Below are 27,228 nucleotides of genomic sequence, written 5' to 3' on the forward strand. Positions count from 1 at the left end.
AGATGAATAGAAACCCATGGTCAACCCAGTTGTGTTCCATCCCTAAAGATCAATCAGTATTCATTGGAAGAAGGGGGCAAAGGAATCTAGAAGGAGGTCTTCCAACACAAGGTAAGTCGATTTTATTTAATGAATTTATAAGCAGTGATATTTGCGCATTTGGCAGAGAGTTTGGAAATGAATTTGTATTACATACAGATGGGAAAACACAATTATTAACTCCAAAATATAACAAAAATAAATACTGTAATATAACATACTATGTGACCTAGCTGTGGAAAATAATTAGTCACAATAAAGTAAATACTTTGAATATTAATCTAACATAAAATTATACTTTTAATGGGAGAGTTGGAAGAAAGGAAATGAGTGGGTGGTGGGCAGGAAAGTAGAAGAATTTATAAATTATTATAAATACCTTTCATAAAACAAAGTCATTAAATAATGTCTAAAGCTGAAATTCAAAATAGCAATGTAAACATGTTATCAAGAAACATGGAAAACAATGCTGGAGAAAGCAGCTGACTTGGACGTGTTTACCTCTGGAAAGTAGGTATGGAGAGGAGAACAAAGAGGAGACTTTTTAAATTTTAACTTCATGAAATTATTTAACTTTTTACACTAGGTATGTATAGCTTTGTTTTTAAAAACACAACTTTCCAGATCCCACTCCTGACTTAATGGACCACAATATCTGGGTATGAACTTGGGGGATCAGCATTTCTAACAAGCTTCCCAAGTTGGTTCTGATACATTATATTTGAAAACCATTAACTGGGGTATCAACTATATACCTTCTGAATATATTAGTCCACCATTTACTCTAAGGCACCTAGCACTTGGTTCTGAGTTGAAGTGTATCCCCTTAAAGATATGCTGTTGAAACCCTAATCACAGTATGAATGTGACCTTATTTGGAAACACGGTCTTTGTAGAAGCAATTACTTAAAATGAGTTCATACAAGATTCACACAGGCTCTAAATCTGATATAACTCGTTTCTTATAAGAAGAGAAATACCAGAGATAGAGATACATAGGGTAGAAGGCCATGTGAAGATGGAGTCAGAAATTGAAGTAATTATCTACAACCTAAGGAATAAGAAGGATTCCCAGCAAACTCCAGAAGATAGAAGAGGTAAATACAGATTCTCCCCCACTGTTTTCTGAGGGAGCATGGCCCTACTGACAACTTGATTTTGAATTTGTAGCCTCAAGAACTGAGACAATCAGTTTTTGTTGCTTCAAGCCACGTAGTTAGTGATGTTTGGTTATGGTAGCCCTGGGAAACTAATACACCAAAAAAGGGGGATATATACCTGGCTGAGGAATTTATTCTCAAATCACTACAGAACATTCCAATTTACATAGCAATTATTTACATAGCAACTTAATGCTGAGTGCTTAGTTATTGGCTAATAAATATGATCATTTTCTCCAAAGAGTGGGCAAATTATAGGTATTATACATAAACTGTGTGATTGACAATTTCATGCATCATCTTGACCAGGTGATAATGCCCAGCGGTCTGGTCAAGCGAGCACTGGCCTATTTGTGAGGACATCTCATGGACTTAAATCATGAGCACGTTGGCTGCATCCAGGGCTGATTACATCTGCAGTCAGCTAAGGAGAGTGCCTTCTGTAATGAATGATGCTTAATCTAATTACCTAAAGGCTTTTAAGGAGGATTCAGAAAAGACAATCTCTTTATGCTTCAGCCTACACTGTGGACTACAAGTGGAAATTCAAAGATGAATCCTCTCAAAGTGCTCATATGCCAGTACTAACAATCAAGTAGCCCATGGAGATCAAAGACTTCCCTTTGCCATTTAATCTCACCCCAACATCTGGCCCCTGCCCCTTCACAGCCTGAGGGCAGCTTACTTACCCCTTGCTTTCCACAATTCTACTCTAATTCTGTAAGACATATTTTTTAATATTTTGTAATTTATCAATGTTTAACAAAATGTTTGCTAACTACAATCAATGTCGTTTTACCACAGAATGGAACTAACTAAAACTAGATAAATGGTAAAGATCAATCTAATTTTGAGACTGATGAAAAAAAAAAAGATGTCCTTGACAATTTTTTACTCAGAATCAAAATACTTATAATTTTAGCTCCTTCTGTATGAATCTCCATTTCATTTGACTGAAGAGTAGATTCTTAGGTAATGGATGAGCATATTCCACTCTTTCCTCAAAGAAGTAATAAAATAAAAACTGTAAATCTTACACTTTTTCTCTAAAATATCAATTCAATGAGAATGAACACAAGATAATGGGTGCTACAAATAAAACATTTGAAAACAAAGTTCTTTAATAATAATAATAATAAAAATAATACAGATTGTAAATATGGGGCATGTATTGCCAAGATATCCCCAAAGTATTTTTTACCAGGCTTCAAGGGAAAAAAAAACCTACTGGAAGTGCATTGTTATAAATTTTAATGTAATCACGAATCCAGTAAACCTAGTTTAATCTGAAGCAAAACTACTACATTTACTGATTAAAAATAAATATGTAGACATCTGCATTTTGATAAAAGAGAACCAAGAAAACATTTTATTGTTGTCTTAAAAACATTTTAACCTCTTTTGATTGCTTGAAACAATTACTGGAGGCTTTTTTCCTGTTTCAGCATTTCTCACGAGTTCTGGAATTTCAATCTCAGTTTACATTTCAGAAAGGACAGTAATAAATTAATTGCTTAAAAAAACTCAAGAATACATTAAACCTATTATGACATGGTAGTAAATTAGCTCATTTTAGGATTTCTTCGCCAAATATGAATGCTTGTTAAAAATAATCCGTTGTGAACTAAAGTGATTTAAAATGATAAATTTCCCTCAGATTTGTAAATTAAACTTACCTGCCATTAGCAACTCTGCATTTTAGAGGTCACTACAATATCACTGAAGGGTATGACAACATAAAAAGCAGTGCCACATCTGCACATGCGACTTCAAAGTAGTGACGTCTTAAAATAATTACCAATTAGATGAAGAAATCATAAGAACTCAGAAAGAGATAGATATGAATTCTCACATTAAAAAGGAAAACAGCTCAACTGACTAGAACATCCTTCTGTACAAAGCACAAATTCTTCTGTACAAACCCAGCACAGGGTACTGACCAAAATCCTGCGAATTGCTCTGGGTATGGTCATCCAGCAATTTCACCGATTAGTTGCTTGTCTTTGACGTGCTCCTTTCACATGACATTGGCAATTTTCTTGACTCTGCTTTTTTGAATCAGAAGAGCTTATCTGTTCTTTGTTTTTAAGTTCCAAAGAGATAAAACTAATGATTTTAGTAGTTGCAGGATACACCTGGGGCCCACACAAATAACTATTTCACAAGCAGACTTTATTCATGTTCCTAGATGGGGACAAAAACGGTATTATTTTTGTTTCCATGGGTTTTTGTTTCACATGAAAACAACTGCTTTCTTTACTAACATTAAGCAGTCTGAGTTATGTTTATAAATGAATCCAATATAATGCATTGGTGGTGATGATACTTGCCAGCAATGATTATTTTTGAAAGTGAACTGCTATTAAAATCTAACAAAACAATGCATAAAACAATTATTGCCTTTTAAACTCTTATTTTGATGGAAACATTTTAAAATTTCCATTAATATGCAACTTTAAATCTGGATTTTTTTCTCAAAAATTTTACAAATTCACAATAAATATTTATGATATTGTAAGATAATTTTGAAGATAGTGAAATTGATGAATTTTCATCTTATAAAAAATCATAAATTTTTATTTTAATAATACCAGGATATGAAAACTATTTTCTAATATCTTTAGAAATAATCATTACTTTATTTGGAAGTCCATACTTGTTGCCTCAAACACAGATTTGATAAAAATGTGTATTTAAGAAGAGATAAAAATTAGATAATCCAAACATCCACCAACTGTAAAACGGACAGTTTGTGGTATTAATACAACAGAATACTACATAGTGATAAAAATCAATTAACGCTCGTTTCAGTCTTCTCTATGGCCAAATCTTTAAAATCCTAAATGAGGTCATGGAAGAATACCTACAGCACAATTTCACTTACATAAAATTCAGAGGCAAAACTAAACAATCTGAAACTATAAATGCAAACAATAAGACACTTAAGAGACTGGCTCTGGGGAGAGAAGGGACTGTGATGAAAGGAACTCCAGGGGGCATCACAGTTCTGGGTAATAGTCTATTTTTAAGCCAGGAGATAAGTACATTATTATATATCCTTAAATCGTACATATATTTTATAGTCTACAGAAAATAGGAGGTAACAAAGTGTGTTTATTTGTATATATTTACAGACAACTCTCTTGAGAGGACTGACCCTGGTTGGGCATAAAGAAATAAGAGTTGGTGAGGGAAAATGTGGATGTCCATTCAAATGACGCAGAAATAAAGGTTCCTTAGAGGGGGAGAGTTTGATGAAAAAAAGGGAGAGGAAATAACTGATGGCCAAGTTATCTGTGTGGGCAGAAGGAAAAGGTCCAAGACACAGCTAGGAAATAGCTCTTTGAAAGAATGAATGATATTACCCAACTCAACCACAGTGGAGGAGGCAAAGATAGGGACAGGTGCAGCAGATTTATAGATGTGATGAGAAGCTGAGGTAGGTCATAACTGATAGCTTGCTCCTCTAGAATGAGACAGGTCATTAGCTGAGAGTGAAGGGCCAGAGTTGGTTTTGAGGATAAAAAGTAACTTTTAGTCGTTGAGAGAACAAACTGGTTACAGATACAGGTAAGTGGAATCTTGGGCATTTCACCTGACTTGTTTCCTTTTCCTCTTCGCCTGGAATAATACATTCTCTTCCTTTTTCACACAGAAAGCCTACTAGGCTCATATCTATTCCATGTCCTCCAGAAACAACTTCTCAGTATTCTATGGTAAACCCTTTTCTTTTAAACCTTATAGCACATGGCTGTATCATTATTTTTTCACTTACACACTGTCTTGCAATAATCTTTTGGGTCCCAAGATGTAATTTTAGAGTTTTGTCTCCTTAACTATAGCTCTTGAGGACAGAAATCATGTTCTTTTTTAACCCTGTTCCTTTCACTTCTGGAAAAATAGTGCATTCTCATGCAGTGAACATTTAGATGTATTTTCTAAATATACCATCTATTGAAACAAATACACTTAAATATAAATAGCAGACATACATGAATAAGTATAGAATTTTGAATCCCCCATTTTCTTATAACTGCTTTTGATTTTCAACCTTTGATTTTAGAACTTACTTTTTAGAAGCTAAAATATTAAGATCCCATGTTGACACATTATTATTTTTTAAATATTTAAACAAATGGCCCCTGCTCATTAAACTATTAATAGCTTTCCATCATAACAGCCTGTAACGTATTTCTTCATGTAGGCAGTTCTCTCTGAAAATGAAAATTATCAGCAAAGACAAATTATGTTAGGAATGCCATCTTGTGGTTGAGAGTAGTCCATTATATTAACAGGTGCTTTCAAAGACAATCTTTAATTCAGAAATAAAACATCCAATACATTCACACATGTAAATCACAGTTAAAAGGTATTGCTACTATAAAGGAATAAAAATGAAATGTGTGCATCCATTGTATGTGATTTTGTCAGAAAAAGACAAAATTCACTGTAAAGAGAGACATCAGACTGTAAGACTAGACTTCAAATGATACAGGAAGACTGCTGTCTATTAACTATAAATTAAACACTTCTATTAAGACTGTCCAAAATCTTAATTCTGCTGATTTTTACATTCTGGATTTAAATTGTGTCTTTATTTCAAACTTCACTCTAATGATAAATATTCAAAGTGGAATGAAAGAGAACTTTTCTAACTTGGACAGTGCAGAATACACAGAGTTAACTGTAGTCCAAATGGAATTTGAGGATGGTTAAAAACACTGGCTCTAATCTAATGCATTGTATGAAAAGTAGTAGATGAGCTTACTGCTTTCTTCAAACAAGTTAGCCACTGTGAGTGGTGAAATAAATTTTTGTCTAGTCAACAGAGTACGAGTAAATGGTTACAAATGTTTAACAACTGTATACTCACCAAATCACTAAGAGCTACCAGACATTTTGGTCCTGGTAAAAGCAGGGGTAAGGGAGTGAAAACTGACAGAGCCCTCATTAAATACAAAACAAAACACAAGAGCCCAATAGTCCATGCACTATGCTACAATCTGTCACTTCCAGATTAAGATTTCAAGGGGTATGTGCAGGGACACAGTCCTAGTGATTAGTTATTCACATTACAATAGTAATAGATAAACATAGAGCTATTCACAGAAAAATGCCATTGTACTCAAAATCAACTTCTGAGATATTTATTACTGCATACCTATTGCCAGAAAAACACAGGAAATCTCTTCCTCAGAAAGCTTTCATGAATTGATTCTGTATTAGTGTTTCCACATGACTCTTTAAGACATTCATATCAGCTTCACAGACCTGGTATTCCATCTTCTCTTGCTGTTTTGTTCTCTTTAATAAAGCCCCATGGGGTGGAGGCAATGCATTGTATGAACTCAGTAAATAGAGCTGACTTGATGAAGTTTGGTTGATTTCTTTAATCTTTAAAGCCTGCATGACAGCAGGTGCAAACTTTGAGTAATGAGCAGTAGATGAAACAATCACCGGGCAAGTTTTGTCTTGTATTCTATCTGCAACCACTTTTGCAACAGCAGTGTGTGGATCCAAAATATACCCTGAAGTATTGTGGGTTGAATTGATAGCTGCTAGGCAGTCTTCCTCAGAGCACCAGTCAGCTACAAAATCCTGCTGAAGCTTCTCAACTAGCATCTTTTCTATTTGGAAGTGATGCTGAAATTCTAATTGGTTAAATAATTTTGTCATTAGTTGTCCATCTCCCTTAGCCATCAAGTGTAAATGTCGTTCCAGGTTTGAAGATTTGAGAATATCTATGGCTGGTGAAAAGGTTTGTGCTAATTGTCTTTCCCTTAGATCATAATGCCCTGTTTTTATAAAATCAGTCAGAACATGGTTCTGATTAGAAGCACAAATGAACTTTCGAATAGGGATTCCCATCATTTTGGCATACACCGCAGCTAGTATGTTGCCAAAGTTTCCTGTGGGAATACAGACATCTACTGGGCTTCCAAAAGAAATAAATCCTTGGTTAACAAGATCAAGATATGCAGAAGCATGGTAAATAACCTGGGGAAGCAACCGGCCCCAGTTTATGGAATTAGCTGAACTTAAGGTTGTTCCATATTCAATAGTAAGAAAGCCAGTAAAATCAGAATCTTTAAAAATTCTTTTTACAGCTGTCTGGCAAAAATCAAAATTTGACTTGACACCTATTGCCCATCCATTTTCTTTCTGACTGCCAATTATTTGCGCTTTTTGAAAATCACTTACTCCATTCTCAGGGAAAAATGTGGCCACAGCTATCCTCTGTTTGTCACTGTTATTAAGACCACTAAAACCATGTAAGACTGCACTCCCTGTGTCTCCTGAAGTAGCTACAAGTATCATATAATTGCAACTTGGTGGAATACAGTGTGCAAAGAGATGAGGCATAAGTTGTAAAGACAAATCTTTAAATGATCCTGTTGGTCCATGAAACAACTCCAGGATGAACTGGTTGCCTGAAAGGTGCCTGACAGGGGCAATTTTTGAGCAGGCGAAGTTTTCTCCATAAGCAGTTTCAATCATTTCTCCCAATCTTGCAGCAGGTATGTCAGCAGGATGTATACATCTTTCTAACAGTATTTGGGCTCTTTCTATATAAGTTGCTTCTACTAGGCGTTTCCACTCCCCACAGGTTAATTTTGGAAGCTCCTTCTCGGGAACAAAGAGCCCACCATCAGATGCTAACCCCTCAATCACAGCTTCGCTGAAGAATTTTGCTGAAACCTTCTGTTCACAGTCTTTAGGCCAAATATGTCTTGTTGAGATGAAAGTTTCTGAATCTACATCTTGGTATCGTTTTACTGCATTAAGCACTTTGTCAGCTACTTCCTCTGGAGAAGCCCTACTTTCACAAAAAACACGAGTATCATACCACTTTTTATAATACTGTCTTCTAACTTTAAGTAATTCTTTCATAGATGTTTCAGAATTTTGACCTACAATTCTATCTATCTTCATTGCTTTTAGACGATTAATTATATCTATTAGAGGTACATCCAGGTATACAATTATCCCATTTTTCTTCAGATGCCACATGGTAGCATTATGCATTGGATTGGAACCAGTAAGGGAAATCACACTTCCAGAAGCAGAGAAGTTTAACACAGCTTTTCCTTCCTCTTCTAAAAATTGCTCATTACCAACATCCTGTAATTTTTCAGACACACTCATATTCCAGGTTTTTTCAAGGATATCATCATCCACATCTATGACACAACAATCTAGTTTCTGACCTATTATTCTGCCTACCGTTGTTTTCCCAGCACCAGGAGGTCCCATCAGGATAATATTTTTGTCCCCAGCAAGAGAGTGGGTAGAATGCCATGACTTCCTTAATTCTGCAAGAGTAAAGGTTCTTGAAAGAATTCGACGTACATGTTTATCCATTTTAACATGTGTACTAGAAAGACATTTCTGCATTATTTGTTTCAGATGCTGATATCGGTTAAAGCGAAGCATTCTCTTTTCACTTTTCTGCCCAAGTCAACCTAAAAACTGGCTTTAGCCCTTTTCAAAACAAAAACAAAAAACACATTTGGTTACTAATTTCAATAGACTATAAAATCCCCATATAACCATGCTTACAGTATATAAACTGTTTTTAAGTCTTTAGAGTTTATGTGACATCTAAAAAAATGGGTTCCAACCCAAATTCTCATCCTTTGCATATTTTCCTTTTAGTAATGTTTTTCAAATCTCAAAACTTTAAAAAATCAAAACATTAGAAATTTATAACTATAAACAGAAGATTTGTTCAGAAAATGCCATATTATAACTTCTTGAAAAAAATACTAAATTTAATTAATATTTCTTTTTATTTTATGGAATACTGTAAAGAAAATTATGGTTCATAGTTTATTGTTTTATAATGCCTATAAACAAGGACTATTTGGAGTTAGTGCTTTTTTCTTGAAAGTTGAACAATATTAATATTTAATTTCTCTTTAGCATATGAAAGTTGATAAACTATTATGTTAAATCATAAAGTTCTTGTCATATAAGCCTGCCCATGTCAAAAAAAGAGTTCTTGTCATAGAATTCAAAACAGAAAACCAGAGTAAAATAACATATTTGCTTATAAAATGTTTACGTAAATTCCCAAATGATAGGGCAAAGGTATGACATTTTCTTTTTATGTGTCTTTTATATGCATACTATTAGGAATCATTCTTACATATTTTTTTATATTGAAGGCCTAAAAAAGAGTCAAAGTGAAAGACATAAAAGTATTGAAAAAGTTAAGAAAAACTGATATATCAGCAATAAGGTCAAAGGCTACGTATGTATAACCTCATTTGCATGAAACCATTGCTTTTGTTTTGGGCCTCTGAAGTTATCAGTGGAGGGTCTTAAACTCCAGACAGACTTCAGAAAAATGGCCAAAAAATTCAGGAACATTTCCAATAATAAGAGGAAAAAACTGTTCTGGCATCCAAAGAAGATCTTCAATTCTCCATACTGTTCAAGCTTCTGATTTTGAAAACAATTAACCAGAAATGTTGTGCCAGACAAGTCAAACTCTTAATTAAATGTCAAATGTTCATTGATAATTGCCACAAGTTCATTTAAAGTGACTGGAGTAAGTTTAAAGGCACTTAGTGGGACTTTTGCATGTTCTATGGGTGAACCGATAAGCAAGTAAACCATATTACATATCAGATAGTATGTTTAAATATGCTCAGAAATTTCTCAGTCATTTTGAAAGCGATTATCTATGCTATTTAAACTGTGTTGTATAACTAAAACTATTAAATCATTTTAAGCTAACTCAAAATTTAACTTACAGGTAAAAGTACAACTGTCAAGAGAAGGAATTCATTTCCTTACTTGACCTTTCAGCTTATAAATACTGTGCTTAACTCCCACTGACTTTCACACATTTGACACACAGGACCAATCATGGTTGAAGAGCTGGTTGATTCTGAGGCAAAGTCGATCTTTGCAAACGGTGGAGTCTATAATGGAAAAAAAATGATCACGTTAATCATAACTACATGCATTATCACAAAATCCCACACACGGACTATTACTCAAAAATTCATCTGAAATGTTTTAAGTAAAGAAAAATAATTGACCTTTTTTATGCTTCCCAAATCTATTATTAAAGTGTTAAAGACACTGGTTTATTTCAATATGGATACATCTTATCATAGAAAATAGTTTTATTAAACAGTACTGAAGGAATTTTGCCACCAAGCAATATAGAAGACAAATAATAGCAATGATAAAATAATAATAGAACGAAATAGTAGCACTGATAAAATCTTTCATGAAGAACATAAATTTGAATATTCAACTCTAAGTTTAATGAGCAATGGAAAAAATCAGCAGACTAAGACTAAGAGTATCTCAATTTTTCTTTTAAGTTGTCTTACCCACTTGAATCATTACATGATTTATAATGTAATAATAGCTATGTATCTGTCTCACACAGGGATACCTTAGTTATTTAAGTAAGTCCATAGGACATTCAAGGCCCTTATCATACTGGTTTGGCATATAACCACATTAATACATATCTTAATCTCTTGACTACTGACCCTAAACTCTGCCAACCAGCCCTCTCCAGACTGCTTCTGAAATACAGAGATGGAGAGGGTGGGAGGGCCACACCCTCTCATGCCAGGGCCACAGTGTCAGGCAAAAGCATAATTTTACCAGTTCACCATTTCTCTCTGCATTAAAGCTGATTAAATGTTTCTTTTTGTCTTCTATTTTAGTCTTCTTTAAGGGAAGAATAAATTTTATTTACTTTATTCAAAATACTTTTTAAGTACCCTTCTCAACTCTATAACTAAAAAATATTGTAAAGAAAGCCTTTATAAAGGATTTATTTTCTTCCTAAGTGTCTTACTTATATTCCCAACTGTGCCCATTTCATTCATTTAATTTAAATAATGTTCAACAACAAAATAACAATTTGCCTATTACAATATATGCACACCATTTACATGGGGGACTGTGCAAACTAGTCAACTGCCCGGGCACCAAATCTGTCCCACTCCCTCTTTCTGTAATTGCAGTTTCACTGAAACACAACTACCCTCCTTCATTCCTTTATGTACTGCCTATGGCTGCTTTTGTGCTATAGCCCTTGATGGTATACTAGTTCATTGTGGACATGATCTTGGACATAGGTATTTTTCTGAAAAGAACTGCCATTCTGAAGGAATTAAAGAAATTAGAAACATATTCTTTATAAATATGAATTCAAAAGACAAGTAGAGGGCGGGCCAAGGCGTCTCAGTGCCAGAGTTCTCGCCTGCCATGCCGGAGTCCCAGGTTTGATTCCGGGTGCCTGCCCACGCAAAAAAAAAAAAAAGAAAAGACAAGCAGAATTTAAGACCAAGTGCCTAAGAAATAAGTTCTTTCGAAATAAATGAACAGTTTCATCATGGCCAATTAAATAGACTACAGTGAGATCTTAAGCAAATTCTGTTTAGTATTTTAAAAGCACACTGACCACCCATAGATAGGCATCAGTGGAATTATTTTATTTCATTATTGCTTGAACCTCAAGATTAGTTAAGGCCAGCTGGTCCCTATCAACTGGAGAAATCATTCTTCGCCCTCTGGCTCTTTCAGGAATTAAGTATAAATAATCCCAAAGAGTTCCTTTCAATTAGAAAAGTTGTACACTTTCTCCAATGACTATTCACTGGGCAAATGGTGATATCATTCTGTGAGTCCTTGAGTCTTTAATTCAAATTTCAAGAGTAGAGAACAGTTCTCCAAGGAATTTTCCTCTTTATATGCGAGGCAAAAACCTGAAAATATAAAACACCCAAAAAGAAAATGAAAGAAGTACAGCAGTTTATGATATATACACGCGACCATGAATGTGTGTGCATATCCGTAGTTATCTTTGAAATACACACATGGACTGTTTTGGCAGGCAGAAACTCAATGAGACGGGAAGAAAACAGGAGTGTCACCCCAAGAGGTCATTCATCTGAAATGAAACGATTGTTACACGCCTGGGAAAGACTAAAATCTCATCAACTGGGTAAGAAAAAACTAAATGAATTCGAAGCTAATGAAATTCGGTAAGGGCCTAAAGGGCAGCACCCAGGTCGGGCAGGGCTCGGGGGCAGGGCTCGGGGGGGGCAGGGCTGGGGGGGGCAGGGCGCAGGGCTCGGGGACACGGCTCGGGGGGGGGCAGGACTAGGGGGGGCAGGGCTCAGGGGGGGGCAGGGCTCGGGGACACGGCTCGGGGGGGCAGGGCTGGGGGGCAGGGCTCGGGGGGGCAGGGCTGGGGGGGGCAGGGCTCGGGGGGGCAGGGCTGGGGGGGGCAGGGCTGGGGGGGGCAGGGCTCGGGGACAGGGCTGGGGGGGACAGGGCTCGGGGCTCAGGACCGGCCACGCGCGCTGACCCTCCACCCGGCGCACGGCCGGCTTCGCCCTCTGTTCCCCCCATTCCCTCCGGGTTCGTTCCGAACCATCAACCTTCCTCCCCAAACCCCATCACCAGGACGTCCTTTATTTAAGGCTCGGGACAGTCAGGGTTGCAGCAGTAGCACGCGCATAAATTACTTAAGGCCAGATACTTCAAAACGGAATGAAAGTGCGTCTCACAAGGATGACAGTCTTCACAAAGGGTCACGAAACGTTGGGCGCAAGTTCAAGAGCCCATGAAAAAGGCGTCCCCTAGGGGCGGCCCACTCCACGTCTAGGGGGTTATGGGGCCTTCGGGTTTGGGGGTTCCGGACGCCCCCAAAGTCGGGATCGCAACCGAGGTGAGGGAGGGAAAAGGCAACCCCGGGGCAGGCATGCGATGAGAATGGCCCGATCTCTACCGCCTTCCGTTCTTCCTCCTCACACAACTCACCAGGAAGACAGGGGAAGGGAAAGGGAACGGGGCTGAGAGTCCGGGAAGCGTCAGGGCAGCTCGGCTACGGGGTCGCGCTCCCGCGGCGCCCACCCGCCCCCGCGCGGCCTCTGCGCCTGCGCCGCCCACGCGCCACGCCCTGCGCTCCAGCCCCCTCGCGCCGCCCGTCACGCTTCAGCCGCGCTCCGCCCACCCGTCCTCCAGGTCCCTCAAGCTCCGCTCCGCCCCCGCCTGTTTTGACGTGACCGTGCGTCAGTGGGCTCTTAGCCGCGCGCCTCGTCCGGGACGGGGCATGCGCACAAGAGACGTCTTGTTGGACGCCTGCGCGTAGCTGCGCTTCTTTATTCTAGTCGAAATGTTTTTCTCTCCAAGTAGAGGCAGAAAAGAGCTGAGTTTTTAAGGGGACTCCTTTCTCCACCCCACTTCCCCCAATAGTGGCTTCCATATTGACCTTCACAGGCAGAGAAAGGCACTGCTGCTAGGCAAGAGGAGAAACCCAGTTTGCTACTTGCCTTCCAGCGCTCCGTCGCCTAGTAACCGTTTCCACGGCAGCCGCCGCATCAACAACGCTAAGCGACGACTAGAGGGATAGAAAGGGTATTTTCTTTTCTTTCCAAGAGAGGGCAGCTAAGAAGTGATCAAAGAGGAGTTATGTGAAGGAGGCGAGCTGTGTTCCTTCAGGAGGGAATAGGAAAGGAAAAGAGTGAAGAAAGGGACGAGACATTGGTACAGTGAGAAAAAAGTTGAGGATAGTTTTTAAGGAGTCGTTTGGTGGCCATGGACCCAACATGCTCCTCTGAGAGCATTTACAACCTCATACCCAGTGATTTCAAGGAGCCTCCCCAACTCCCTAGGTATGTGGGTAAGCAAAGATCACAACTTGAACTATTAATGGGCAGTAGTTATTCAACTTCAAGATTAAATTCGCATACATATAAATTTAAAAATTCTTGTCTCCGTGAAGTAGTCGTAGCTGACAACTTCTTATAGGAAACACAGCAAAAGTACTGAGTGCCTCACAGTTCACAGAAAGGGCGATCTGATGCTGAGATGGCCTTTTTTTATGGTAACCTTAGCCTTCTGTTAATTCGGTATGTAATTGTTCTGTAATTTTGCTAATTGTTCTTACCTGATGTGGTATATTCACGTGTTGTGAAATTTCATGGTGTTGCTGACAAGAGCAAGTCACAATTCTATTATCCTGTTTAAGAATACTTGATATTTGCTTTCAAGAGTTGAGTATTACATCCCTAACTGCACTCTGCTCCCAAGGTTATTGTCAAATATAAATTCCCATTTGTTTCTGAGCCTCAGTTTGTTTGTTTTTTTTATTCATAAAAAGTAGATGGACTAGATAATCTCTAAGGTCTTTTTCAGATCTAATAGGTGAATGGAAGGAAGAGTGGATGGGTAGAGACAAAAATATATAGAATTGAGTTACATATGACCCCTTAAATTACATATATCTCAAAAAAAGTAACCACAAAGTAAACACTCTGTTATTCTCCTGTAAAGAGGTTTCTTAGACTTTTTTAAATCTGTGGGGAGAAAGGAAGGTAACTAATGGAGAGACTCTCATTCCTCCTAGGAGTTGAAACATATGCAGTCTTTCACCTTTCTCCTTTTCCTTAAGAGCAAGCCATGGGCTGAAAAAAAAAAGGGCTCTGCAATTATTTCGTTTTGGGATCTTGAAAATATTTTCACTTGTTTCTGAGCCTTAGTCTTTTGATCTGTAAAACAAGCTAGATCATCTCTAAGGTCCTTTTTAGATCTAATAATTATTGTTCCTAGTTATTACATAGGATGTATGGCATCTTCAGCCAATGGGCAAATCCCCTTCCATTTTAAGCCTGTCGTTTTGTTTTTTTAATTTTTGAATGTTTCCCCTTTTGTCTATTTATTTAGAATCTGCAGATTTTACTGAGATATATTCGTATAGCATATATTCTCTCCATAATATATAATCAGTGTCTCACAGTATCCTCACTTATTGTACAGTCATCATCACTCTCAATTTTAGACAGTTTTCATTGCTCCGAAGAGAAAAGTAACAGACACACCTGCAACCAAAGAGAAAACCCAAAACCCCCCTTAACTCCTATTTCCCTCCCAATTATTTACCCCTCAGTTAACACTTTGTACGAGTGTCATAGCTTTGAAGTAGTTCATACAATAACTTATTTATATTTATAATGCTAATTTGTGAGATACATGGCTTTAAACAACACTTTTCAATGTTATTCACCTTCAATATGCCACTGTTACTTACAATCCCATTAATAAACAACCATCACCTCTACCCATTCCCATACATTGAAGTTCAACCTCATTACCAAGTCTGTACATATTAGGTAACTGCTTCCCCTTCTCTAGCCTCTGTTTATTTCTAATTGACCTATATTCTACATTTTAAGACTCTGAGTTCACATTTTCTAGGGAGTTCTGTTTGTGAAATCATAACAGTATCTAAGCTTTTAGTCTGACTTATTTCATTCAACATCATGTCCTCAAGGTTCATCCATGTTGTCATATGCTTCAGGACCTCATTTCTTCTTACTGCTGCATAATATTCCATCGTATGTATAGACCATATTTTGTTTAGCTACTCATCTGTTGATGGACACTTGGATTGTTTCCATATTTTGGCAATTGTGAATAATGCCACTATGAACATCAGTATGCTAATGTCTGTTTGTGTCATTGCTTTCAGCTTCTCTGGGTATATACCGAGTAGATATTGCCAGGTTGTAGGGCAATTCAGTATTTAGTTTTCTGAGGAACCGCCAAACTTTTCCACAGCACTTTACCATTATACATTCCCATAAGCTGTGAATAAGTATTCCAATTTCTCCATATCCTTTCCATCATTTTTAGTTTCCTGTTTGTTTAATGGCAGCCATTCTTATAGGTGTAAGGTGATATCTCATATTGTTCTGATTTGCATTTCCCTTATAGCTAATGAAGACGAATATCTTTTCATGTGCTTTTTTAGCCATTTGTATTTCCTCTGCAGAAAAATGTCTATTCATATCTTTTGTCCATTTTATAATTGAATTGTTTATTCTTTTGTTGTTGACTTGTATGATTTCATTTTATAAACTTCTATATACTGGATATCAAACTTTTATCAGGTGTATGGTTTGCAAAATTTTCTACCACTGAGTTGGCTGCCTCTTTTGACACAAGTATTTTGAGGCACAGAAGCTTTTGATTTTAAGGGATTAACATTTATCTAATTTTACTTTCATTGCTTGTGTTTAGGGTGTAAGTTCTAAAAAGCTACATTCTGCTGGTCTTGAAGATATTTCCCTTTATTTTCTTCTAGGAGTTTTATGGTACTAGCTCTTATGTCTTTGATCCATATTGAATTAGTTCTTGTATAGGATGTGAGGTAGGGATTTTTTTTTTTATTCTGTTCGCTATGGATATCCAGTTCTCCCAAACCCATTCATTGAAAAGACTCTTCTGCCCCAGTGCAAGGATTTGGGGGCTTTGTCAAAGGTCAATTGGCCTTCATATCTGTGCTGGTTTGAAAGGAAGTATGCCCCCTAGAAAAGCCATGTTTTAATCAAAATCCCATTTCATAAAGGTAGAGTAATCCCTATTCAATACTGTATGTTGGACCTGTAATCAGATAATCTTCCTGGATGATGTGATTTAGTCAAGAGTGGTTGTTAATCTGGATTAGGTGATGACATGTCTCCAACCATTTGGGTAGGTCTTGATTGGTTTATTGGAGTCCTGTAAAAGAGGAAACATTTTTGAGAAAGAAAGAGATTCAGAGAGAGCAGCACCACAAAGCAGAGAGTCCATGAGCCAGCGACCTTTGGAGATGAAGAGGGAAAACGCCTCCCAGAGAGCTTCATGAAACCAGAAGCCAGGAAAGAAAGCTAGCAGATGATGCCGTGTGTTCACCATATGCCCTTCCAGCTGAGAGAGAAACTCTGACTGTGTTTGCCATGTGCCCTTCCATTTGACAAAGAAACCCTGAACTTCATTGGCCTTCTTGAACCAAGGTATCTTTCCCTGGATGACTTTTATTGGACATTTCTATAGACTTGTTTTCATTGGGACATTTTCTCGGCCTTAGAACTGTAAACTAGCAACTCATTAAATTCCCCTTGTTAAAAGCTGTTCCATTTCTAGTATATTGCATTCCAGCAGCTAGCAAACTAGAACAAGATCTATTTCTGAATTCTCAGTGTGATTCAGTTGATCAATATGTCTATCTTTTTGACAGTACCATGCTGTTTTGACCACTTTGGCTTTATAATAAGCTTTAAAATCAGGAAATGTACATCCTCCTATTTTTTTCTTCTTTTTTAGGATGTTTCTGGCTATTCGAGGGCCCTTTCCCTTCCAAATAAATTTACTTACTAGCTTTTCTAGGTCTTCAGTGTAGGTTGTTGGAATTTTGATTGGTATTTCATTGAATCTGTAGATCAATTTGGGTAAAATTAACATCTTAATGACATTTAACTTTCCCATCCATGAACACAGAATGTCTTTCCATCTATTTAGATCTCCTTTGATTTCATTCAATAATGTTTTGTAGTTTTCTGTGTTCAGGTCCTTTACATTCCTGGTAAAGTTTATTCCTAGACACTTGATTCTTTTAGTTGCTATTTTGAATGGAATTTTTTTTTTTTTTTTTGGCATGGGCAGGCTCTGGGAATCAAACCCGGGTCTCTGGCACAGCAGGTGAGAATTCTGCCACTGAGCCACTGGTGCACCACCTGAAATTTTTTTATTAATTGCCTCCTCAATTAGATCATCACTTGTGTACAGAAACATTACTAATTTTTGCACTTTAATCTTATATCCCACCACTTGGCTGAATTTGGGTTTTAGCTCAAGTAGCTTTGTTGTAGATTCCTCGGGATTTTTCAAATACAGGATCACATCATCTGCAAGTAGTGAAAGTTTTACTACTTCCTTTCCAATTTGGATGCCTTTTATTCCTTTTGTGCCTAATCACTGTAGCTAGGACTTCTGGTATAATGTTGAGTGACAGAGGGCATTCTTGTCTCAATTCCAGTCTCAGAGGAAAGGCTTTCAGTCTCTCATCATTGTATATGATGTAGCTGTACGATTTTTATGTATGCCCTTTATCATACTGAGGAAGTTTCCTCAATTTCTGAAGTGTTTTTGTCAGAAAAGAATGCTGAAATTTGTTGAGTGTTTTTTCAGCATCAATTGAGATGATTATGTGATTTTCCCTTTCGATTTGTTAATGTATTGTATTACATTGACTGATTTTCTTGTGTTGAACCACCCTTGCACCCCTAGACTAAACTCCGCTTGGTTTATAATTTTTTTTAATGTGCTGTTGCATTCGATTTGCAAGTATTTTGTTGAGGATTTTTGCATCTATATTCATTAGGGAGGTTGGCCTGTAGTTTTCCTTTGTTGTAGTATCTTTATCTGGTTTTGGTATTAGAGTGAAGATAGCTTCATAAAATGAGTTAGGTTGTATTCCTTTTCCTTCAGTTTTGGAAGAGTTTGAGCAAGAATGGTGCTAGTTCTTTTTAGAATGTTTGGTAAAATTCCCCTGTGAAGCCATCTGGCCCTGGATTGTTTTCTAAGAAGGTTTTTGATGAGTGATTGAATCCCTACTTATGATTGGTTTGTTGAGATCTTCTATTTCCTCTCGAGTCAGTATAGGTTGTGTATTTCTAGTAAATTGTCATTTCATCCAAGTTGTCTAGTTTGTTGGTGTATACTTGTTCATAGTATCTTCTTTTTTTTTTTTTTTTATTTCTTCAGGGTCTTTGGTAATGACCCCCCTCTGTTTGTCTGTTTGCATCTTCTCTCTTTTTTGTTAGCCTAGCTAAGGGTCCATCAATTTTATTGATTTTCTCAAAGAACCAATTTTGGTTTTATTGATTCTCTCTATTGTTTTTTTGTTTGTTTATTTTCCAATTTATTTGTTTCTGTTTTAGTCTTTATTTTGCTTTTCTATTTGCTTTGGAGTTAATTTGCTATTCTTTCCCTAGTTCCTCCAGGTGAGCAGTTGTGCTGGTTTGAAAGGAGTATGGACCCTAGAAAAGCCATGTTTTAATCAAAATCCTAAAGGCAGGATTTCATAAAGGCAGAATAATCCCTATTCAATACTGTATGTTTGAAACTGTATTCAGATCATCTCCCTGGAGGTGTGATTTAGTCAAGAGTGGTTGTTAAACTGGATTAGGTGAAGTCATGTCTCCACCCATTGGGGTGGGTCTTGATAAGTTTCTGGAGTCCTATAAAAGAGATTCAGAGAACAATTCAGAGAGAGCAGAGAAGAATGACATAGCCATGAGAAGCAGAGTCTACCAGCCAGCGACCTTTGGAAATGAAGAAGGAAAATGCCTCCCGGGGAGCTTCATGAAACAGGAAGCCAGGAGAAGAAGATAGCAGATGATGCCATGTGTTCACCATGTGCTCTTCCAGATGAGAGAGGAACTCTAACTGTGTTCACCATGTGCCTTTCCAGATGAGAGAGAAACTCTGTGTTTGCCATGTGCCCTTCCACTTGAGAGAGAAACCCTGAACTTCATCAGCCTTCTTGAACCAAGGTATCTTTCCCTGGATGGATGCCTTTGATTGGACATTTCTATAGACTTGTTTTAATTGGGACATTTTCTCGGCCTTAGAACTGTAAACTAGCAATTTATTAAATTCCCCCTTTTAAAAGCCATTTCGTTTCTGATATATTGCATTCCAGAAGCTAGCAAACTAGAACAGCAGTTAAGTCCTCAATTTTTGCTCTTTTTCTTTTTAAATAAAAGGCATTTAGGGCAATGCCTTAAATTTCCCTCTCAGCACTGATCCCATAGTTTTGATATGTTGTATTCTCATTTTCATTCGTCTCCAGATATTTACTGATTTCTCTTGCAATTTCTTTTTTGACCCACTGATTGTTTAAGAGTATGTTATTTAACCTCCATATATTTGTGAAAGTTCTGGTTCTTTACTGGTTATTGATTTCCACTTTCATTCAATTGTGTTCATAGAAAGTGATTTGAATAATTTCAGTCTTTTTAAATTTATTAAGACCTGTCTTGTGCCATAGCATATGATCTATCCTGGAGAACATTCCATAAGTACTATAGAAGAATGTATATCCTTGTGTTTTGGGGGTGAGTGCTGGTTTGAAATGACGTATGTACCCTAGAAAAGCCATGTTTTAATCTTAATCCCATTTTGTGAAGGCAGCCACTTCTTCTAATCCCTATTCAGCATTATATGTTTGAAACCATAATTAGGTCATCTCCCTGGAGATGTGATTTAATCAAGAATGGTTGTTAAGCTGGATTAGGTAGAGGTGTGTCTCTACCCATTTGGGTGGGTCTTGATTAGTTTCTGAAGTCCTATGAAAGAGGAAACATTTTGGAGAATGAGAGAGATTCAGAGAGAGCAGAGAATGCTGCAGCACCACGAAGCAGAGAGTCAGTGCTTTGGAGATGAAGAAGGAAATGCCTCCCGGGGAAGTTCATGAGAAAAGAAGTCAGGAGAGAAAGCTAGTAGATGGCACCATGCTAGCCATGTGCCCTTCTGGCTGAAAGAGAAATCGTGACTGTGTTAACCATGTGCCTTCTCACTTGAGAGAGAAACCTTGAACTTCATCAGCCTCCTTGAACCAAGGTATCTTTCCTTAGATGCTTTTGATAGGACATGTCTATAGACTTGTTTTAATTGGGATATTTTCTTGGCCTTAGAACTGTAAACTAGCAACTTATTAAATTCCCCTTTTAAAAAGCCATTCTGTCCTTGGTATATTGCATTCTGGCAACTAGCAAACTAGAACAGGGTGGAACAATTTATAAATGTCTGTTAGGTCTAATTCATTTATCACATTGTTTAGGTTCTCTATTCCCTTATTGATACTCTGTCTAGTTGTTCTGTCTATAGAAGAGAGTGTGGTATATTTCAACTATTATTGTTGAAACATCTGTTGTTCCCTTCAATTTTGCCAGCATTTGCCTCATATACTTTTGAGCACCTAGATTGGGTGCATAAACATTTATGATTGTTATTTCTTCTTGCTGAGTTGTCCCTTTTATTAATATGTAGTGTCTTGTCTCTTATGATGTCTTTGTATTTAAAGTCTACTTTGTCTGATATTAGTATAGCTACTCTGCTTTCTTTTGGTTACAGCTTGTGTAGAATATCTTTCTCCATCCTATCACTTTCAATCTATTTGTATCCTTGGATCTAAGATGAGTCTCTTGTAAACAATATATAGATTGATCATATTTTTAAATCCATTCTACTAATCTGTTTCTTTTAATTGATGAGTTAGTCCGTTAACATTCAAAGGTAATACTATAAAGGCAGTTGTTGAATCTACCATCTTGTCCTTTGGTTTTTATTTGTCACATCTAATTTTTCCCTCTCTTTTTTATTTATCCTTTAAATTACCCTTACTAATACTCTTCAATTTTATGCCCTTCTCCTGACCTCTCTCCTCCATCTTTGTTTTTTCCAGCCAACAGAACTCCCTTTAGTATTTCTTGTATGGCAGGTCTCTTGCTAACAAATTCTGTCAGCATTTGTTGGTTTTTCACTTTTGAAGGACAGTTTTACTGGATAAAGAATTCTTTGTTGGCATTTTTTCTCTTTCGGGATCTTAAATATATCATATTCTTACCTCCATGGTGCCCATTGAGTAGTCCTAACTTAGTCTTATGTGGCTTCCACTGTATTTGGTGAATCACTTTTCTCTTGCTTTTAGGACTTTCTGCTTCTCTTCAGCATTTGACAGTCAGATTAGTATGTGTCTTGGAGTGGGTCTATTTGGATTTATTCTATTTGGAGTTTGTTGGGCTTCTTTGAGTTGCATATTTATGTCTTTTAAAAAGGTTGAGAAGTTTTCCCTAATTATCTCCTCATATAATCTTCCTAGCCCTTTATTTTTCTCTTTTGGAACACCAGTGATTATTATATTTATGTACTTCATGTTGTCCGTCACTTTCCTGAGATCTAATCCAAATATTTCCATCTTTTTTACCATTTGTTCTTTTGTACATTCAAAGTCAGTTGCCCTGTCCTCTAGTTCATTTATTCTTTCTTCTCTCTCTTCAAGAGAGAAAGAAGTTTCTACTATATTTTTAATTTGATCTATAGTATCTTTCATTTCCGTAATATCTGTGATTTTTCTATTTACTCTTTCAAATACTTCTTCATACTCTTCTAGTGTCTTCTTGATATCCTTTATGTCTTTAACCAAAACAATGAAGTTATTTAGGAGATTTGCGTGAACATCTTTGGTTAGTTGTTCCAACTTATGTGTTTCCTCAAGTGTTTGATTTAGTTATTTGGCTAGACCATATCTTCTTGCATCTTTATGCGCTTTGTGATTTTCTACTGATGCCATGGCATTTGATTATCTTGATAAGGTTATTTTAAAAGTTGATTTCTCTTGCTCATCTTAAGATTTTGTAGTTGTTTGGATTTGCATGGAAAGTCTCCTTTTGCACTTGGTTTGTCAGTAATTCCCCACCAAACCAAGGCAGGGACCTCATGTAGGAGGTGTAGCTCTAATTGAAGAGCTGTTCAAAGCTATGGAGAGAGGCAGTTGGCCAGAATGCATCTGTTTTGCCAGCAGGTGGTGGCCTTGGGCCGCCTCTTCCCCATGAGCCCTTCTCTTCCCTGCCTGCGCCAGCTGGCCAAGCAGAATCGAGACCCACTGCAAATCTAGTCAAAGCCACAGGTCTGTGTTCACTGAAAGACACCAACCCTGGAGCTGGGAAGTTGGTAGTGTGGAACTTGGAGAATCCGCTTGTGGGCACAATGTGTCTCACGATTCCCAGGCTCCTGCTTGGAATGACCTTAGGCTGTGGGACTGAGTATTTCAACTTCTTTTGCCAGCCAGTCTGGGGATGCCTGGTGCTGCAGCACAGCTTGCTTCCTCATCCCCGCCTCTCCACCTGTGCTTGCCATGAGGGCCTCCGTGGAAAGGATAGAAGTGGTGGGACCCAGGAAGTCTCTTTTACTGGCCAATTGTCAGATCAGTCCTGTTCTCCACCCTTTTCACCTCCTGAGGGTAGGGCCTCCTAGTCTCTGCCAAAATAAGGCACCCACGGTGGGCTGCTTTGGGTCAGGTGCAGACACTGTGCCTCAGCAGCAAGGTCTTTGTGCATATGCAAAACTGAGACTTTTGGCTTCTGGGTTCCCATAGGGCAGCTCCCAGATGTAGAATTAAGAGGGAGGATCTCCCAAACTGGTACAGAGGCACTGCTCCTTTGGCACTGTTCTAGCTTGTGCTCCACAGCCTGCTCCAGAGGCAGTTACAACTGAGTAAACACTCCCTGTCCTCTCAATTGTGATTTCTCTGCTTTTTCATCCAGGTCCTCCCTGTATAATGTAAAAGTACCTTTCTGGTTACTCATAGCCTGGAACCACTGTCCCAGTCATTTTCTGTCCTTTCTCTAGTTGTTTCACAGTGTAGGGGTGAACTCAGACTATCCTATTCCACCATCTTCCTGTGCAGGTCTGGTTTTAACTGGAGCAGTACCAATATTTTATTTCCACTAGCTTCTCTTTTCAAATAGAGATTGGAGAAAGTAAGTGAAAGTTATCCAGTTGTATACTTTATAAGGATGTTCAAATTAACTATTACTGAATGGACATTGGGTAAAATATTCCTGTATAATATACAGGATAAATCTCCTCCTCTCTGAAACTCACTGGTAGATTTGTATTTTCTATGGAGTACTGAATATACATGTGAAAATATTTTATTAGTTAGTTATTCTGTTCATTGGTAAATTAAAAAGCTTATTAAAGCATCTAGCTGAATTTTTTTCCAAGAAACTTCATAGATGCAATGTTTATTAATTGTTCATCTTTATTAATTTGGCAAGTGAAGCCCTATTATATGTATAATGTTGCCCTGGAATATCAATTCTTGGGCAGTGGTGGGGTGACAGGATAAGTTTCTTGGTTTTATTGTGAATGAGTAAGTAGACAAAAAAGTACTTATGGTAAGAGGGAATACAAAGTATCCATATGTGGTGCCCTTTTCCCTAGGGTAAAGTCAGCCCTTCTTGTCAGCAACAACCATTGGGAGTTGTGTGGTTTTCTTTTTCCCATTTAGGCATTTTATTTGTTTGGGTCTATTATATCCCTTGAAAAAGGATTCCAGGCTTTCCCCTTATGGGTGTTTTAGTCTTGCTTCCTCATGGTCCATGATGCCAGCTGAGGTCGTCAGTTCAGGAAACCAGACCGAGGAGACAGGAGCAGATGATTCTGCCATTTTTCTAGATCTTTGTGTTGCACGTTGAATCTGGGACTCATCACTCCAGTTATTTAACCTGCCTGTGAGTTCACAACAATTTTCCGAGCTCTGTAATCATCAGTGACTTCAAGTTCGCCAGTGTAACCACGCTTCTCGGCATAGTTGGGGTCCGGACGATGACTTGGGAGTGTGGTCTGAGAAGAAGCTGGCTTTGCCCCCTTCTCGGCATTGTTGAAGCTCTTGAGAGCATTGGCTAGGGTGTTTAGGCTCACCATTATGGCAACACGGAAAGAAGGCAAAACAAGAACCCGTAGGGGGGTTTTCTATAGATGCAACATTGTGGCAAAAATCATTAGCATGCCTCTATGCCATTTCACATATTTGCAAAAGTTTTGAGATAAGAAAAATGCCAGCGATATTCCTTAAAATTAGTTTTCAAGGAACAAAGTGGAGTTTTGTAAAAGTTAGACTCATCTTTAGATGGTTATTCCATTACAGAACAAGGTACAATATCTTAAGCCTACTGCACGATATATGGTAATGTGAAGGTATGTTTTTTACATGTCAGGAAATTATATCAGTCTATCTTTGTCTATCTTTTATAATTACCATTTAGACACCATGACTTGAATTTTTAGAGAATAAGATGTCTACTACGACACAGGTAAAATCATGTAAAGGGTGAAACCGTTGGTTTTTTAATTTAATCAAGAGGGATATTAAATAATACCAAGGATTCTATTACTATTGCTACTAATAATGATGATATGTTCACTGTATGAGTGTTTATAATGTGCCAGGTATGGTTGTATGTTTTTCACAATCATGATTTGGTTTCATTCTCATAAGAACCCTAAAGATGAATGGTATGATCCCAGTTTTGCAGAAGATGAAACTCTTCTCACAGCAAGTTGAAGCAAAAAGGCGGAAGAGCTGGGCCTCAGACACAAGTCTGGCTCCAAACCCCATGACTTTAACCATTGCCTACTACCTTTTAGCCTGAGTAAAGAAACAGAAATAATGATGGAAAAGCAAGGTAATGTCAGAAATGGTGTTGTAAACAAAATGTACACTTTAAAATCGCCTGTGTTTTCTTGGAGTCTGATGCAGATTTGGCTCAGAGCTAACTAGAAAACAGCCAAGCCACAAAGGAGGAAAGATCCTTCACAAGATTCTTTAAAGATTCTCTTATATTCCAAGTCAAATTCTCCATAAGATAAGAGCAAAACGGTAGCTGAGGAAAAACACAAACATTCTTACTATAGAGCCAGAAATACATTTCCTCTATGATTCATAGAAAGGGGAGACTGTGTAAATATCAAGAATGAAAATTTCAGTAATATTCTTATAATCAACATCCCAAATTTCATACGTTTAGTGTAGCTCTCTGTAAAGACCAATGGCTTAATGCCAAGACATAACTTAATAAAAGCAGTTTTGGAGGAATCAATATGATGTGGTCTGGATGTGCTCCTATCTGACGATGTAGTTTAATTCAAGGATAGATTTTTACAATGCTAAAATTAGCCCTGCCCAATAGAAATGCCAGGCTAGCTGCATGTATAACTTTAATATTTATAATAGTCACTTTTAAAAAGAAAAAAGCAGGTAAATTAATTTTAATAATATATGATATTTAACCCAGTATTTCCAAAATATAATTTCAGCATGCACCACTAGCCACATTTCTGCTGTTCAGTATGTATGGCTGGTATCTCGTGGCATTCTGCAGCATATATCTAGATAAATATGTTAACCACCGAGCAGTTGACAATCTGCCATGCTTATTTCTTTCAACAGCTTGTGCTAGGAACTGAGGAGCACTAAGATCAGAAGTATACCAATCAGTTAAGTGCAGAGCATAGCTTTAACAACCAGCCAAGCAGCGGTGGAATTGGCATCCACTTTTTATAATTGAATTACTTGATATACTCATGAGCATGAGTTGAAGATACTTGCTTCTCTGCCGGTAGGTGGGTTTAAGGGGTATCTATGTGTATGTGAACATTCTCCTTAATGAGGAAGGAAAACTACAACCCCAAGTGATAATTAAATTAGTAGGGTGTCCCAAGGGGCACCTAACTCAGCCTGGCAAGAGAGGGGGGCTTCCTGCAGGGCAACGTAACCAGAGGCAGGAAGCAGAGTGCTGCATCAGCTTAGGAAGAAACCAGAATTTCCCCGGCACACCATGCTGTATTCTGCCTGTCAAACAAAGATGACGTTGATTCGTTTTGCTAATTTAGCATTTCTAAAAAAATTCTGCTCAAGAAATAATTTGGGGGACTTTCTAACACAGTTTAGACTCCATGTTCCATCTAATAAAGAAACAGTGCAATAGTTTTGACCTGAAATTCAAAAATAACAGATATCCATCTCACCTATTAGGAAAAATAACCAATCAAACACTCTCATACTGTCCCAACTTTTGGTCAGTATTGTTTCTTAATGTACTCTGTAAGAAGATACACTATATAAAGGGACTTAATGATGTACTGTATGGTGGTTATTGGCAATAAATCAAAATTATAGTATGTTTATTGAGGATGACTGTGCCAATTTGAAGCTATTATGTGCCCCAGAAAAAGCATGTCCTTTAATCCTCATTCTGAGTGTTTCCATGGAGATGTGACTCACCCAGTTGTGGGTGGTAACTTATGATTAGATGGTTTCCATGGACATGTGACTTCCACCTATTCAAGGTGGGGTTACTTACTGGAGTCCTGTAAGAGGGAACCATTTTGGAAAAAGCTTTAGTGTTGACAGAGCCCTCTTAGCCAGAGACTTTTGAAGATGCATAAAGAAAATGCCCCCTGGGGAAGCCTTTGAAGAAGCCTGGAGAGAAAGCTAGCAGACATCACCATGTGCCTTTCCAGCTGAGAGAGAAACCCCAAACATCGCTGGCCTTCTTGGGCCAAGATATCTTTCGCTGGATCCCTTAATTTGTACATTTTTATAGCTTTGCCTTAATTTGGACATTTTCATGGCCTTAGAACTGTAAACTTGCAA

The 27,228-nt window shown here is 37.7% G+C and overlaps 2 protein-coding genes and 1 pseudogene across 13 annotated transcripts in view; 1 reads left to right on the plus strand and 2 right to left on the minus strand.

Moving 5' to 3' along the window:
- Positions 1 to 2,335: 2,335 nt before the first annotated feature.
- On the minus strand, positions 2,336 to 14,152 carry THNSL1 (threonine synthase like 1). 8 transcript variants are annotated; one of them, XR_013172654.1, is made up of 6 exons: positions 13,002 to 13,115; positions 12,053 to 12,126; positions 9,959 to 10,129; positions 6,361 to 8,681; positions 5,270 to 5,413; positions 2,336 to 3,383 (listed from the first exon to the last, which is right to left on the minus strand). XR_013172654.1 is itself a non-coding variant. In XM_077153556.1 (5 exons), exon 4 carries the CDS (start codon positions 8,631 to 8,633, stop codon positions 6,393 to 6,395), a length of 2,241 nt encoding a protein of 746 aa, XP_077009671.1. In that variant the 5' UTR covers positions 8,634 to 8,681; positions 9,959 to 10,129; positions 12,053 to 12,126; positions 13,002 to 13,115; the 3' UTR covers positions 2,336 to 3,383; positions 6,361 to 6,392. The 8 variants fall into 8 exon arrangements, 7 of the variants coding, with proteins under 7 accessions (XP_077009671.1, XP_077009664.1, XP_077009654.1 ...); XM_077153556.1 differs by lacking the exon at positions 5,270 to 5,413; XM_077153549.1 differs by lacking the exon at positions 2,336 to 3,383 and having other exon boundaries at positions 3,824 to 5,413.
- Positions 12,036 to 27,228, plus strand: part of ENKUR (enkurin, TRPC channel interacting protein) — a 35,227-nt gene continuing 20,034 nt past the window's right edge. The window contains exons 1-2 of one of the 5 annotated variants that reach the window (XM_077153629.1): positions 12,036 to 12,180; positions 25,072 to 25,258. Coding sequence is in view for 2 of the 5 variants with exons in the window: in XM_077153592.1 (XP_077009707.1) it covers positions 12,081 to 12,220 (140 nt within the window). In the remaining 3 variants the exon portion in view is untranslated. Of the gene's footprint in view, positions 12,221 to 13,273; positions 13,856 to 25,071; positions 25,259 to 26,022; positions 26,192 to 27,228 lie in introns of those variants that run through there. The other 4 variants (XM_077153610.1, XM_077153592.1, XM_077153619.1 and 1 more) reach the window with 4 other exon arrangements.
- On the minus strand, positions 24,139 to 24,497 carry LOC143679935 (small ribosomal subunit protein uS8 pseudogene; annotated as a pseudogene).

Source organism: Tamandua tetradactyla, chromosome 1 (assembly GCF_023851605.1).
Source record: "Tamandua tetradactyla isolate mTamTet1 chromosome 1, mTamTet1.pri, whole genome shotgun sequence".
Lineage (NCBI taxonomy): Eukaryota > Metazoa > Chordata > Mammalia > Pilosa > Myrmecophagidae > Tamandua > Tamandua tetradactyla.

Coding starts and splice junctions, on each gene's coding strand:
- THNSL1 (XM_077153556.1), bottom strand. CDS start 8,633: ATGCTTCGCTTTAACCGATATCAGCATCTGAAACAAATAATGCAGAAA.